General features: G+C 40.9%; 1 protein-coding gene across 3 annotated transcripts; it reads right to left on the minus strand.

Annotated features, from left to right (window-relative positions):
* Window positions 1–68: 68 nt before the first annotated feature.
* LOC119911786 (oxysterol-binding protein 1-like) lies at window positions 69–16,438 on the minus strand. Of its 3 annotated transcripts, none has more exons than XM_038730711.1 (17): window positions 16,044–16,438; window positions 14,972–15,144; window positions 14,339–14,547; window positions 13,660–13,828; window positions 13,148–13,259; window positions 12,777–12,960; window positions 12,372–12,489; window positions 11,967–12,024; window positions 11,692–11,856; window positions 9,207–9,452; window positions 8,270–8,390; window positions 7,902–8,005; window positions 4,451–4,546; window positions 3,887–4,074; window positions 2,047–2,282; window positions 1,872–1,910; window positions 69–1,768 (listed from the first exon to the last, which is right to left on the minus strand). In XM_038730711.1, exons 2-17 carry the CDS (start codon window positions 15,106–15,108, stop codon window positions 1,626–1,628), a joined length of 2,325 nt encoding a protein of 774 aa, XP_038586639.1. In that variant the 5' UTR covers window positions 15,109–15,144; window positions 16,044–16,438; the 3' UTR covers window positions 69–1,625. The 3 variants fall into 3 exon arrangements, with proteins under 3 accessions (XP_038586639.1, XP_038586638.1, XP_038586640.1); XM_038730710.1 differs by having other exon boundaries at window positions 16,062–16,437; XM_038730712.1 differs by lacking the exon at window positions 1,872–1,910 and having other exon boundaries at window positions 16,062–16,438.
* Window positions 16,439–16,948: the final 510 nt, after the last annotated feature.

Consider the following 16,948-nt stretch of genomic DNA (forward strand, 5'->3'; position numbering starts at 1 on the left):
TGTTTAACCGTGTTACCTTTTTAATAACTGATTAACAAATTAAATTAAAGAACAGTATGAACAGCTAGTTGTTTGACATCACAGCATTTGTTTATTACAGATTATTTTTCTTTGTTAATACAAAATACTGAACATTGTCATGTCTCGCGTCTCAGTTAAGTACGAAACTCCCTTTTTTTCTGAAAATGAAGACAGTCCTCTTCCAATAATAGGAGGAACCAACAATACAGTTCAATACTATATGAATTTCTATACATTTATAAAATCATAGTTATTTGCAATGCTTCTTCCTTTATTCTTCATTTTTAAGTACACTTACAAACAAAATTATGAAACAAACAAAGACACATCCCACTACATCCCATGTTTTTGGTGTCAGAATTTACTTGCATATGAACATTTGAGCAGATACACAAGGGTGTGATGTTTATTTTCACCACTGCATTTACTTTCAGTATTTTTCTTTGCACATTTGTCTGTGTTCTTCTCAACACAAAAAACACACCAAGCATCAATTACTGTAAAAAAAAACAAAAACATTTTACTACCATGTAACTTTGTTACTATTCATTTTATCTGTAAAATGGCTAAACATTATTCCAATCCTGTGAAGAGGTTGTTAATCAATGATTGTTATTGAATTCAACTGTGCTAATGTGAGATTTCCTCAGCACTGAAACAAGCTTTTTGCCATTTCCCAACAATTTCTAATAAAATTTTAGTGTTTGTACTTGAAACCAGCAACAAATGTCAGCATCATATCCACTCAGATTAGATGTAAATACAAGTGAGAGCAGGTTGCTCATTTCTAAGGCGAAGACAAAGGGCCTGTTTAGGCCTATAGTTGCTGTGTTACTGTGTAACTATAGTTGCAGTGTGCAGGTTCAACCAGTATTTTGGACAATCGTTTTCTTTTTTTAAACACAGTATACTGCACAGTGGCAGTGTTGTAAAGTGATGGAAGAGCAGATATGCATTCATACACAAACGCGCTAGAACCTTTACTTCATTACGTTGAGACACTAAATCAGAGAGATACACAAGAAATCCTCGCTAAAATGTTGAAGGCCACCAGTCGACATTTAAATTAAATTTAATCATATAAATGTATATATGAACCAGCCCCCCCCCCCCTTAGAATTATTACCAAAGCACACAATGCTGTGGATGATAATAGGAACACTAAATTATCTCACAGTTGTTATCAGCACTAAACCTCTACTGCTCCTGATCCAAGAGACTGAAAAGACTTGACAAGAGAGACAAAAAGAATGATTCTACTCTAGATTTGGAAGCACTGCTAATTTAATTTCCTCCCCCTTATGCTCAGTCTGAAACTGACTCAAAGCAGCATCGACATTTTTATTCAAGTCCTCTGAGATGTGTGACAGCAACAGGGGGACTTGAGGACACAGGAACAAAAATGGGATTAGGGAGGCCAGAGGAAAACCCTGCTCCCCCCTGGATCAGATAGCAGTGACTGTCCTGGAGATCTCTTAGAACAGAGAGCCACTGCAGGGAGGCAGCCGTCCAAGGGGGGAGACAAGCCGGCCTTTGTGGTAGCTGTCCACCAGGCACCTTTGATGGATTGGCCTTTTCAGGGCACATTGTAGTCAACGCCGAGGTCAAAATATGTCAGGACATCCCTCCCAGCTCCCACGATCCTTTGCTTCCCAGTAGCCTCCCTTATAGATATGGACTTGCTCACCTGTGATCCGGTCCTCACAGCGCTCGAACCAAAGTGCCTGGTAGTTTTCATGAGGTACGCCTGAAAGAGGAAAAATTTGTGTCACCAAAAAGGTGAGAAACAATCTAAATGGAAGATTAAAGCATGAGGTGGCAGTAAAAGAAACAAAAAGAGGAGTACTTGCTTTTTAAGGAGGGATCATTAAGTGGGTCCTCATCGACAACTTTTGGAAGACAAAAGGGGGATCACAGATTTTTAAACCCCTTAATTAAATTTTGCAATTTTCCCCATGCAAGATAGAGAGGAATTCAAGAGAATCAAAGAATTAACACACACTACTGTGGACTCTAGGCTCTCACCTTCTTCTGACTGGCTGGAGGTGCGCTGGCTGGCGGCTTCTCTCTCTCTCTCCCGCCGGACGCTGCGCTGCTTCTCCTCCAGCCGCTGCTTCTCACTATTGGCCTCGTCCCAGCGACCGTCCTCCATCAGGCGTTGGTCAGGCCGGCGCCGGCTGTCAGTGGGCGCCACGCCCTCCTCCGTCTCGTTTAGGGTCAGAGCCAGGTTAGTGAAGTAGTACATGGTTTCTGCTCCCTCACTATGGTAGAGCAAAGATGCACGACAATAGCAAAACACACAAACCTACGTTAGTAGTAGTCAACTTGTTTTTCAATGGCCGATGCTGATATTTAGAGAGCAGGGTGGCTGATGGCCAATATATAATGCAGATATCAAAACAAAGAAAATTCATGTGTAAGTCCATTATGCCATGCAGAGTACAATGTAATATACATGTTATCTTAGCCAGTGTTGTTGTTTTTTTGCTGTCATTAAGGGATCGGAGAAACATGTTAACATTTAAAGAAGACGATGATGACTGAGGACATTTAGGGCTTGAAACTCTTTCACAGCCATCCCAAAACTCACAAGGGGGAGCGCTAACATCTTTCCACAGCAGCCACACTGACAAGGCAGCCTGCAGATGTGTCCGCAGACATTTGTTGTTTATTGGCCTTGTGAGCACATCTCAAAATGCCAAATCACAATTTGGTGATTCTAATGTTTTCATTTCCTGCCTCACCTGTCAATACTGATGGGAAACCAGAACGCTCCAGAAGCTCACTTATCTTTTTAATCTTGCTTTTATCTAGATTGTTGTTGCCTCTTGCTTGTTTTATTGAATATTCTGTATTTTAAATTGTTTGTTTGCAAACCTTTAAAGCTTTTAAAGCACTTTTAGCAGAATCTCATGTATGAAAGGTTCCTTTTGAAGTACCACGGTGAAAACATTATCCAAAAAGTATAAACCATTACTCAAGTATACATAGTACGGCCACAGAGATTAAAAAAATAATAATAATAACAAAAACACTATGAAAAACTTGTATGCATCTGCTACACGAAGTACACTTCCTCTTTTGACAATTTTAAATCCAAGGTTTCCAGACTTGTTTTATGGTGGAGGTGGGTAACCCTGCCTGAAATAAAGAATGCTTCCACTAACATAACAAAAATGAGCAAAGCTTAGCAACGTAGAAATTTAGCATTCACTGAATAGCTAACTAGTACACGCAAAATGGGACAAAATACAAGATCTGATTGGCTCACCTCTTCAACTAAACCATTTTCTACCCTAAACCTGAAATTCAGCTATTCATTTCTGGTTCTTCAGGAATCAGGGTATATTGCTTGAGTAAGAAACTGAAAAGTTGCACATTTATAGCAAAAAACTCTTGCTATTGCTATTATTATATGCTATTTTATGCTGACATGTTTTTGCCGTGAATGACAATGTATTTTGTGATTCTTTTTGGTTAGAAGGTAAATATAAATAAAAATAAATAAAAAGTATTTTGTACAGTAAGTGACTGCATTTTGCCAAATCACTTCTGTCTTTTCAGCACTTTTCAGTCTGTCATATTATATAAACCATAATGTGTGCTGATGCATGCTCAGCCTGCAATGTAGATGGAAATGAAACCAGTCCAAACTAATAAGCAGAAGCAGAAAGCATATTTGTTTGTTTTGTTCTCATATATAGATAGCCAACTGGGAAATGTAGCAGACAGATAAAAGTTACAAATCTTGGCTCTCCTGCCAAGGACTGACTGGATAATGTTGTTTAAAGAATCTGCAGAACTCCGGTTTACGGACACACCTAGATTTGCAGTAATTACTTACTTACTAATTACTAGTACTTACGGGAGAGGGTTCTTCCTCCACACCTCTCTGGCTTTGAGGGTTTGATAGACCGTCTTTTGTTTGCCCTCTGTGCCGTTCTCTCCTCCTCGGCTGCTCTGCATCACTCGGGAAAACTCCATTTTCTCATCCCAAGTGCCTGAGAGCACATAGTGGGCCTTGCCATCCTTGTCCATCACCACACCTGTCACCTGAAGAGAGAAGAAACAGAAGGTTAACAGAGCAGTAAACTGAAAGGAGCATTCTGACCCATGAAGCATAAGAGACTGGTCACAGGGTGGAGAGCAGAAGTGCCACTGTAAAACTGGTTAAAACTAACACAGTTAAGTGTAGATCTTTTTTATTCCACAAGAGAATTCTTTGTTTTTGAACAGAACATTAAAAAACACAATAAGATAAGTGAAGACGTTAACATGAGCATATTTTATACACTCAACATTGAATACTTGTGTAATCTTAGTTGAGTGTTTACTGCACAGGGATAAATTTGAACAGCATTATGACCTAAATTTAGGAAACGTGTACAGGGAAAAAGTCGAACTGTATCAGTCTTTGCATTTGTCTCACCTTCCTGGCCACATCTCTTGAGAAGTAGCTGTAGGGAGCAAACTTCAAGTGGCAGCGGTCACCTGTCGTGTGGTTGACCACGTCTATCTCTCCTGACTGGCAGAGAGAAAGAAAAAGAAAGTTTTAAGGAAATTACCAACAATGTGGAAACATGTTCACTTTAATTGAATAAATTTCGGGATAGCAATGTGACGATCAATACACTGTGACAGTTTTGAAAACATTTTATTTGTATCACCTTCACAAACAATATTTGTAGTGAAATTCAAGGTAGTATACTCTTAAGACTGCGCTAACAGACTAGTGTGCAATGACTGACAATAAGAGGTAAAATAAGAGCGTGTATACTGACCCACTAGGTGGGCTGTGCAATTGCTGTATTGTTGTCTCCTGTCTGTATGCCGTCACCTGTACTGTTAGTTTAACATTATCTGTTAAGTGTTGAATTTGTTTGTGTTTTTATTGTGTCTGTTATTTTTTAGTATCCTCACTGCAAATCAATGTCCGTGGGGATACAATATTTAATAAATCTATTAGGGCTGACCCCGGATAGTCGAATATTTGATGGGCGGAGCCTGATTCAACTGTCAATCTCACAGTCAAAGCTTCACAGCGAGGATAATACCATTTTTGGCGATGTGGGGGTGCTCAATGTCTGATTTTACAAAGAACTACCAGTTTTCTCCCACTAAGTTAATCTATGGCCAATTACATTTATTCATTTGGCAGACGCTTTTATCCAAAGCGACTTACATTTGAGGAACACCATACAAGCATCAACAGAGCATCAAATACAGATCTACAACAGACAATACATACTAGTCAGAGCAGCAATAAATACTAGTAAGAGCTCATGGTACATATCACATTAATGGGGTAAATACCTAGGTAAGGAAGTAAGAGTTAACAAAAAAGTGCAATCAATACAAGATAATTGTAAGGGGACAGAAGAAGAAGAGCACAGGAAGTGCATGTTAGAGGTTAGGAGTTAGAGGTGTGCTAAGAGGAAGTGTTCTCGGAAGAGATGAGTTTTCAAGAGCTTCTTGAAGTTAGAGAGGGACACCCCTGCTCTGATGGCGTGTGGTAGCTCGTTCCACCATCGTGGTGTCACAGATGAGAATAGCTGGGACTGGGATTTCTTTGTGTGAAGGGATGGCAGAGCCAGGCGGCATTCGTTGGAGGAGCGTAGCGGCCGAGAAGGAACGTAAGTTTGTATTATGGAGTTTAGGTAGATGGGTGCAGACCCAGTAGTCACTCTGTATGCAAGCATTAGTGACTTGAATTTGATTCTGGAGGCCACGGGGAGCCAGTGGAGGTCACTGAGTAATGGAGTGACATGAGTCCTTTTGGGCTGATCAAAAACCAGACGCGCTGCTGCGTTCTGAACCATTTGTAAGGGTTTCACCGCACAAGCTGGAAGACTTGCTAGGAGGGCAATGCAATAGTCGATGCGAGAGATAACCATGGCCTGTAGCAGAAGCTGGGTGGCTTACTGAGTGAGGTAGGGCCTGATTTTCCTTATGTTGTATAGAGCAAAGCGGCATGACTGAGAGACAGCAGCAACATGGTCTGAAAAGGGAAGCTGGTCATCAATCATGACACACAAGTTTCTCACCACCCTGGCTGGAGTGATGGTTGAGGAGTCAATTTGTAGTTTGATGTTATGGTGGATAGACTGCAGTCTTAAAGAGGTTTAGTTGAAGTTGACAAGCCTTCATCCATGCAGATATGTCCGAGAGACAGTCCATGATTCGCACCAAGACGGTGGGATTGTCTGGCGGGAAGGATAGGCAGAGTTGCGTATTGTCTGCGTAGCAGTGGTAAGAGAAGACATGCGAGCAAATGATCGGCCCCAGTGAAGTGCTGTTAATTGAGAAGAGAAGGGGCCCAAGCGCTGAGCCTTGGGGCACCCTTGTGGAGAGGCAGTGGGAGGAGGAAAACTGTCCTTGCCACAAAACATTGTAGGAACGCCCCGAGAGGTATGATTCGAACTACAGGAGTGCTTTACTCGAGATGCCCATTGCTGAGAGAGTGGATAGTAGAATCCTGTGGTTGACTGTGTCAAAGGCAGCTGATAGGATGGATTGGGTTGCAGCTTTAGCTGACCTTAGGGCTTCTGTTACAGACAGAAGAGCCATTTCAGTAGAGTGGGCACTCACCAGACTGATATGGATCTAGGAGGTCATTCCGTGAGAGGAATTCTGAGACCTGTTTGAATACTGCCCGTTCAATAGTTTTGGATAAAAAAGGTAGAAGAGACACTGGTCGATAGTTCTCAACTTGAGTTGGGTCAAGTGAGGATTTTTTGAGCAAGGGTGTAACAGGAGCCCTTTTGAAAGTGGTCGGGAAGGTTCCTGAAGCCAGAGAAGTATTTATCACATGATTTCCGGGACCACGGTAGGAGATATGGCTTGGAGGAGATTCGTAGGAATTGGGTCCATTGGGCATGTAGTGGGACAGCTATGGGTCAGGAGTTCTGATACTTCGCTCTCTGTGAGAGGAGTAAATGATCTATCAAAACGATAGATCCCATACAGAACAGAGCCATATGATGTTTTCTGGGGGGTTCATAAATTTGCTCCGATCCTAGCAATTCAGGGAGATATGGGCTGGGTACCAGGAGCTGTACAGAGAAAATGTGAAATGAAATAACTGTGGAACTGTCTAATCAGAATGGCAGAGAACAGAGTAAATAAGAGTGTATTAAGGTGGCGTAAAGCTCACAGATCTCCATGGGTGAAGGAGATTTATTCTATTTTTGAGGAGGTGGATATGTTGTATATCTACAGGTACAATTTACGTTGTAATATTAACTCGCTTAAACATAAGTTGTTAAAATTAAAAAATGGTTTGAAAATATTTTATTAAAGCTAAAATTAAGGACATATATGCATATCAAACAGAACTTTAGTCCAGAATTGTATGTTACATCTCGTTTATCTAGAAGCCAGAGATCCTTGGTTGCACAGCTGAGAGCTGGGATTTTACCTCTGGCCATTGAGGTTGGTCAATTCTAAAATATCCCAGAAGAAAACCGATTGTGTGAGCTATGTGACCTTGGTGAAGTGGAAAGTGAATTTCATTTCCTCTTGTATTGTACACATTTTGATGATCTAAGAGGCAAATCTCTGAAATATTTTGGTATGCCGACGATCAAAAATTAGTATGCTTGTTTAACTATGATATATTGAAGTTTGCAAACATTGTCTCAAAGGCTTTGAAAAGAAGGCAAGCTAGTTTGTTTAACTAGATATAATTTTGTTCTACTGGAAACTGTGTTGGATGTCATTCCCCTTTTATCTCTCCCCTCATTTCCTGTCTCCTCTACAATCAACTCACATAAGAAAATACACTACCAACCAGCTCAATGCTAACAGCTAACTGAAAGCCCTGCTGTTTATTCAAAGCCTTGTTTAAATGTGCCGTCTTGCTTTAACTCTGTCAGTCTCACCTGATCGATCCACAGTTTTCCTACAATGATGTTGTGCACTGTGGTGGTAACTTTTTTCCAGGTGTAGTGATTGTTGCCCTTTTCAAAGATTGCATGAATTGTGCCTAGAAGGAAAGTAAAAATGCAGATGGGAAAAACACATATAATCGTCTGTCAAAACAAGCCGTTGTTTGTCATAACTGCCTATTATTCAATAGTTTCAATTCCAGAGGTGTGTCTGGCAAATTCCTCAAGCTCTTTACACTGATTCTCATAACAACACTGTAACCTTTGTTTTGTGGGCTCCATTTGATCCATCAGTAAATAATCACAGTGTTCGTCATCATCAAACCACAAGGCATGATGAATATGTTCCAGACCGGTCTTACCTAAAGGCATAATGGAGAGATATTTGCCCCTGAACTTGCTGGCAACAGTGATTTCCTGCCTCAGGGTCCAGCCACGATCAGATATCACATGATGTGCTGCCGCAGGAGGGTGGTGACTCACCTGGGAACGAGGTGAAGACTATGTAAAGCGTACAATTTAACTTTAGAAAAACATAACATAAGCTAGGTTGAGTTAAAATGTTTAAGTGGCATTGATTTGTAGTTTCGGATCCTCCCCAATAGTAATGTCATTTCATTTTAGATAGATCGACAGATTCATGCTCTAAATACAGCCTTCTCCACAGCTGCCTGATCACCAGATTTGTTGAAAGCACAATTTACTGGATTACTTATAGGACTGGCTGTATTTTCTTGTTCTTTAGGAATAAAACCCTTCCGAGATTATAATTTTCCAACATTAAACCTCTTTTCTGTTGTCTGTGTTTGCCTCCATTAATCCCGTCCTGTCTCTGCTTCCAACATCCTTTCTTTCATCCCACCTTGTGCATCTACATCAGACTCCATACAAGAAAACGGAAGTTGCTTTTTCACCTTCCATGCCAGAATATGCACCGATTTTAAGAAATTACAGAACTCTTTTTTAAAACAATTTTTCACATTGCTTGTAATAAAATTTGTTCATATTGTTACCCCGTGAGGTCTCTACATGCATGAATAGAAATTGCAAACAATGGCATAATCACATGTCACAATGAGTTTATCACAATTATGATAATCTATCCATTCCTGAATTGATGAGTTCACACTCATAAATGCTAATTCCCTGTAACATGTCCATCCCCCACAGACATTTTCAAAAAAAAAAAAGGAACCAACTGACTCTCAAAATGCTCAGTCAGATGGATTTTTCAAGCCCTCCATGCTGACACTGATTCTTTGTTCAGTTTCGCTTCCTTGTTAGTAGCTCTTCTCTCACCTGCTCACAGAGAGAGCGGTAGCCGCTCTCTCTCCGGCGGTCCAGTTCATACGTCTCTCCCAGAAGAGGGTTGAAGGGCTTGCCCGTGCGGTGGACGGTGGTCGAGTAGGAGGACACGGAGAAGGCGGCGACGTAGCACATTTGCTCCAGCGAACTCTGGCACTTGCTGGCCTTATCCAGCAGCTCGTGGTACTCGAGGTCCTCCGACAACCGCTGCAGCATGGAAATGGGCTCATTGAAGTTCACCTGCAGAGGGAAAAATCTTTCCAGTGTGAATTCATGTGTGCACTGAGTTTTATTTTAAGTACACGACTTTTAGTGTGAATAATGTAGGTCGATTCCAGGAAGGTATCAAAGACAATTGGTTTAAACAAATACAATCAAGCTACAGTGTTTTATCTACTACAGCAGAAAGTTAATAGATTCAGCCAGACCTTTATCCAGCGCTGGCACAGCGCTACAAGTGTGGAGAAAGGTCTGGCTATGCGAGACTGATAATTAGTAACATTAACTGCAAAATAAGAAACGAAGAAGAAGAATAAGAAGATTCCTTAACTCTCCTATTGAGAAAGTTTTCAACCCCATTTGCGATATTGCGGTGTGATAAAACAGATTTTCTAATTGCAAAGGCTGCAATTACACTCTGGTTACATGACACCCAAGAGTAAAGCAGTCTGCAGACAAAGCGTCAACTTCGCACGTTACGCAGTACTTGTTGTTGTACAATGGCCTTAAGCTTGTCAGAAGCTGACACTGCAGAAACGTAAGTGTTGCAAAGGGAATGAAAGTAGCACCCGCCACCTGCAGGTAACCTGGGGGTGTTGGTGGTGGCTGAAATCGTCGAAAACGTGTAGTAAGGCAAGTGTATTGTGGCGATCGCCGCCTGCGTCATACACACAGCTCAGGAAATATCAATGAAACGGCATTTCAAACCAAACGCACAAGTCCGAAAGAGGTCCAGCCTGGTTCCAGCCAGCGCGCTGCTCTCCAGCATCGCAGGCTTCGGGGGAGGAGGGGGACTCCATTGTTGTCGGAGAATTATTAAGCTTGTCTATTAAACACGAGAGGCGTCACTTGGTTTTATTTTCCAACTTTTGAATTGAATTGTATTTTTTGTTTGCTTGCTGGGATATAGAAAGATGAACTCCTAGGAGATTTGAACTGAGATAAGGATTAATTGGTGTTTACTGTATAACACACTGTGGTGAACTTAGTTTTTCTTGTGGTCTGTAGGTTGGCCAACCTGATGATATCATATACATTTAATGCCATGACTTGACTCAAATTATCTTTCTCATATAATTAATATTTGATATTTCTTCTCCACCATAGCTCATAATAATAATTCGTGCAATTCATGCATCACCTAATTTCATCATAACACAGGCCTGACCTACAAGAAAGAACAGTGTGTGTTTAATCTAATATTGTGTTGGTAATACTTTACACTGATTTATTGCTTGTCCCTTTTGAATAATACAGGCGGTAGAGGGCTTAAAAATTAATCAAATATTAAATCGCAATATTGGTTAAAAAAATCAATCAATTAGATTATTTTCCAAATTCGTTCAGCTCTAGCTGGTATGATAAATTAATTTTTAGAAATTCATAAATTTATAATTAAGAAAACAGGAGGCTATAGTCTAGATATACAAACTCTCTTCTACACTCTCTTTTTCCCCCCAAACTTATTGTGATCTGGAAATTTCTAAACTCAAATTCCATACCCTGGAAGTGGTTAAATATTGCTAACAAGGGTTAGTGTTGCCTAGATGGCCAGGCAACAGACTAGTTGCTCTATAATAATAGGCACAGTGAACATTCAGTCGAAATAGATATACGACTATTTTGGATCTTACACCATTTAATGTGTTGGGCCAAAAATTTGGAAAGGCTTACCGTATGAGACACAGACAGCAGCGACACAGCAGTCCTTGTGCTCATGGTATGGGGCAGGCCAGGGCCATTGTGATAATAGGTTATATAAAGTTTTAGTGTTTTTATCCAGCATCATGCTTCAATTGTGTGCATAAAAACTTGTATTATGTGCTATTTGCAGTTAGTTTTGTTTTATTTCATGTTATATCTTTCCATGTGGGATTTTGTTTTGGTATGTCAGGACAAAACAATACCTAAATAAAGACCACAGATGATCACTTGATAACTGTAGATCAATGGAGCTATTTTAACCACAGCTGACCGTCAGAGAATGTTGTTGGCCCAGTATTGCAGACATGAAGACGATCTGCGTTATGGTTGACCCTATGCCAAAAGAACATGCTTGTGACGTGAAGTTGCACTGATGTGACCTTGGCACATGTTGGTTACCTTGGGGAGTAAACACATTTCTCTTGGAACAAAGACATGAAGAACCAAAGAGTGGTTGAAAAATAAAACTGCCTGACGTCTTTACTTGCCAAGCACGTAAATAAACTTCCTGCCAGTCACACTGGCTATTATGTAACCTCTGCAGGAAAACACTCACAGGCATTGGGATCTTGGACAGCTCTTTGCCAATACAGTTCTTCATGATACTCCACAGGTTGAGGGAGTAGTTGGGTTTATCTGGAATACGCGTCCGCCTCTTCTTCAAAGGCACTAACTCCTGAGAGGGAGAGTCCTGGTTCATCGCCAGTGGCTCCTCATTAAGCTGAATGAGAGAAAATTCTGTCAGTGAAAAAGAGCCGAAAGGTTTTTTTTAGCTGAAAGAGAGTGAACCAGTCTGTGGACAGCCATCACAGGGGCCAAAATGAGACCTACCGATTGATCATCGGCACACATCTCACTGTTGAAACCGCTGATATTACTGCTTGACCTTCTGCAAAAGATTATAAAACAAAGAGGCAGCAAGGTTTCTGGTTAAACAAACAAGCAGTAAACATACAAGGAAACGGAGCAATAAATTTGGCACAATTGCACTAAACAAACAAACAAAATCAATCAACTAGTGACTGCACAAACAAAGAAAAAGGAAGGAATCAACTTTATTACAGCTTATGATAACATGTCATACATACAACATGTCAAGGACCTGAGCTGAATAAATAAACTTGCACACACATAATGAGCTGGTAAGAGTTGTGGGGGAATAACCACTTTGCTTTTCCCTGTATGAAAGCATGTGCTGTAAACATGTGCATATGGGGTGAATGAGAGAGCACTGACTTGTGGAACTGGGGGTCAGCAGGTACAGTGATGAACTCAGGAGCCTCTTCCACGGCGTCAAAGAACTCGTTGTCGTCATCCTCGTCGCTGGCCTCACCTTTTCCCGGCCCAACATCACCTTAACAACAACAAGCATTTAACAGATTCTTACATCCACAGAGACTTACAAAGATTGCAAAAATGATCACTTAATGGTCAAGATCACATTTTAAGCAGCCAATAAATGACAGAATGGTGTAATAGAGACGTGACAACAAAAATAAAATCAGTTAAAAAAAAATATTGGAGTAAAAGGGGCACAATTTCCCAGACCGCAAGAGAAAAAGAGGGGCAAAGAGTGAGTTTGGAAACAGCTGACCATATCCTAACTATAAGGATGTGTTCAGCATCAGGCTTGCGTCTTACTTTTATTGTCTGCTGTAGCATTTGCCTGTGCAGCCCCTCTGAACGCTCGCTCCAGGTGGTTGTGCTGCTTGGCCAGCTGCTCTAGAGTCTCCTCTAGCCTCACCCGCTGGTCCCGCTCTGCTTGAAGGGCCTTCTGCCATCGCTTGCTGTGAGCCTGGGCCAGTGCAAGGAAGTCTCGGCACGCCTGAGAGACAAACGCATCAAACAGGGTCCACCAGAAGCATTGAAACCCCAAGATCCAATTAAAATGAGCAGTTTTAGCCAGTTAATATTAGCCAGCGCAGAGTACATCTTGAAGGGAGCATGAATTCACACACACATTAATCATCAACATTAGAAGTAGATTTACTGGGAGAGGAGGTGACACTTACGTTAATCATGGCATTAGAGGTGATGCGGAACAGCGTGGCTCTCTCTGTCACCTGACGAATCTTATCCCCGGCCTCTCCAGTCAGACGCAAACTGTCCAGTTCTGATAAAGACCTGAAATAAATATCAAAACGTACAACCTCGATTAACAGTTGGGACAATATATCATCAATTTACAGTGTAAAAGGCCTTGAGCCTCAGATTCAGTGGTTTTATTATTATAACTAGTGATGTCTTGTCTGTCTACTGCAGTATCTGTTTATCTACCTCAATCTTCCCACGATGCAACACCGCACCTAAACTTAGCATATGTCAACGTCATCGCAACAGCATCATGATAAGACATTCTGGAAAATAAGGGCACTACATCAAAAAGGTTTTGAAACTGGGTTACTCAAACATTAGTATGTGCATGTTTGTTAAGATAGAAGAGATATGAGAAACGTATTCAACTTGGGCCAGAAGGTTAAAGAGTGAAGCACAGAAAGACAGCAATAGATTGTTAAAGCCTGACCTCTGCAGGGCAGAGCCATGCTTTGAGATTAGGTCGTTGCATGTGCTGAGATCCTCCACTTTGCTGCCTAGTGTTCTGAGAGCAGACTGGACTTCTGAATTCTGTGACCCACCACCTTGTCCAGGTGCCATTGGCGGGGATGATGGGGAAAAGTCATCACCCGAGTCATCTGTTAAAGCAACAGGAAACCAAAGAAACATCCGCTTAAAAAGGGGTTTAACAAAAATCACAACTACCACTCTCATTGCTTCTGTGTGTTTTCAAAGTCGTTTTCAATGAAGGAGAGCCGGTCTCCATTCAGGGGACAGTACATGTTTGGAAAAAAGGGTATGGACAAATGTGAAAAACAGACGTGTTACAGTTAAAGGGGTTAAATGATAGAATATCTGTAATAATGAACTAAAAAAACATAGTAAGAAAATGTTCAAAATATGTAACCAACTCTGAGAAACGACTGACAATTATGATCATGTCTGTTTTGTTAATCTGTTTCTGTTTTATGCTGGTGTGTTTTCTTATCATATTTAATTATTTTGTTTTGTTTCGCTGCTATTTTTGGGTAGAGCAAGGGTGAAGTATTGTTATATATTAAGGGTAGGGTAAGGGTATAAGCTTAGGCTTCAGCCTACACCTTTTTTAATCTTTTCCGAGAATATAATGTTTGATATTGTTTTATTACCTGACTCAGCCTGCATGCGGGCCGCCTTGGCTTTGGCCAGTTCCAGGGCAGTGATCCAGCGCTGACGTTCAACCTCACAGCTGGCCTTCAGGTGGTACGTCTGCGCCCCACCATTGGAGATGACAAAGTTGCAGGCGTCATCCACAGTGATAGTTGCTGTGGCCAGGTTGATTGTGCCTCGACACGTGTGGCCCATCTCTGCCTGGGTCCTGATAATCAGAGGTGTGTGATTTGACATTTTGGGAAAATTTTAACTAAACACAAAACACACCACATGGACTTGGATACAACAGGCTTAATTAATGTTTAATCACCACATATTACACCTGAATTCAGAGCTTACCACCTATGATTACATCACCAAGGACAAATTTTAGTGTTACGTATGAACAGGACCATCAAGACAAGAAGCTTTGTGTACGTCCACCTGTTATATTAGGCTACAGCACAGTACTGGATTTGTGTTTCGTGATTACAACATTACAACTAGGCTTCAGTCTGACAAGGACGTTCAAGCGGTTGACAGTCTCCTGTTTAACAGCTAGGTGGAAAATCAATGCTGAGTTTTTTCTCTGGTGACATGATCAAGGCTATATCCTTCCTTAAGTTTATCTGTTAAACAGGAAAGCGTACCTGTAGTATGACAACAGCCCATTGCTCAGGACAAACCACCTCCGTTGATAACCCTTGATGTAATTTGTCCATTTGAAGACCCATCCTTTGTATGTGTCGCCTGCAGGAGTGGGAGTGGGGGTCTTGGGCTCCGACATCACAGTCCCCAAAATCAAGAAACAGACTTGAGGGACCTCAAAAGGGAAATTTAAAGTTAGAGATGTTGCAATGTGTATGACAAGGCGTATGCCTTCACATGGGACTGAAATTAATAATTAATTAGTAGATCGACCCAAAATAAATCAGCAACTATTTGGATAATCGGTTCATCGTTAAACTGATTCTTTAGGCAGAAAATGCCACAAATTCCCTGTTTTAAGATTTGGGGTGTGTGAAACTGTAGTAGGCAGGTTTCTGTTATGTTTTTTCTTACATTTCTAACCCAAACGATTAATGGAGAAAATAATCCGCAGATTAACTAATGATAAATATATTTGTTAGTCATAGCCTTACTTTAAAACTATGCCATCTCAACCTTTTATTACAACATGATGTTGTGTTATTGATGTTTCAGTGTGGTGTGACAGGTCAAAGGTCAGAATCAATACAGATTCACCTCTGACAGACTTTACTAAAGAACTAGTGTTTTAATAGGAATTAGATGTACAAAAAGTAGAGGGACAATGTGTGGTTAGAACACCTTAGTGTGATTCTGTCTAATTACCTTTAACTAAACAGTCTTAATTGTCAAAGACATCGAGATTTTTCAAACTGTCCTTCAAATAATCTGTTCTGAGACGTGTGACAGCCATTACAACCCCCTGAAACCAGATATTAACAACAAAATAAAAGTGATAAAGCTCTTAACATATTGACAAGGTTGACGCCACAAGCTAAGAAACGTTAGCTCCAATTGGCTAGAGGGAGTCTCGGTTAGTAAACAGCTCACTGCTAGAGAAGGAGCCAAAGTAAAGAAACACAAATGAACACGTTTGCTCCAAGTTGATGTGCTTAATTACAACACGGTGCCCGCGGACAATCAATCAATCAAGATAGGCCGCTGGACAATCGTTAGCTTAGCTTTGAAACTCACCGACGGCTAAATGTTTACCTTGACGTGTGCGAAATGAAAGACCAGGCAACCAGACACCAGGGGAAGTCACGGCTAACTTTGACACCCGTATGCTACAGTGCCTAGCTAGCTGAAGAGGCTAACTGACCAACACAGCTAACGATGAAAAACACTGACGTTAAACCGAACACGTCGACGACAGCAGTTCTGTGTTTGTCAGATAAAGTGTCACCAGCGAGCTTCACACGTATCCCTCATCAATCGTATGTTTTAATGTTCATTTTGCAGCTGCGTACGCCGACAGGAATCTAAAGCTAGCTTGCTACATCTAACTAGCCTAACGTTAGCTCGTTGGTTACACCCGGTGTAACGGTATTGGGTGTCGTCTAGAAACAGACAGCTAGCCACATTGTTCCCTCCTGTCCCTCAAACTAACTAATCTGGACACTTGGCCGGACAAAACCGGCTTTTTACCTGTCAGCACTACGTTGTTTAACTTCGTCTGTTTCAGTGAAAGGTCATTTAGATATATATTCTGTGCTATATAGTTCCATAATATAAATGAATACGTTCACGTGTTCTGTTAATAAGTGATTAACGTTACCAGTAAATTGACTGATATTACGGTTAACTTAACGTTACTTAGTTTATTTTGAAGTCAATACAGGCCGAAACCTGCTTGATTGTAACTCGTTACCTTGACACAGTTCAGATAATCTTTTACTACTACTAGCTATCCTTAGCTAACATTAGCTACACAATGCTAAATACATTGTTGACATACTTTTTGTACAATATTTACTACAGATAAAAGCGAACGTTATGGATGATCACTCTGTTATGTTGGCGTTGTTATGAATATTGGAAAGCTAATGTAAAGTTTCTGATTCTTAAAAAAACTTGCTTTTTTCACCGGGAGTCTTAAC

The sequence above is a fragment of the Micropterus salmoides genome, unplaced genomic scaffold (genome assembly GCF_014851395.1).
Source record: "Micropterus salmoides isolate LMB-PRFRI ecotype aquatic unplaced genomic scaffold, ASM1485139v1 Ms_hic_scaffold_2, whole genome shotgun sequence".
NCBI classification, from domain to species: Eukaryota; Metazoa; Chordata; class Actinopteri; order Centrarchiformes; family Centrarchidae; genus Micropterus; species Micropterus salmoides.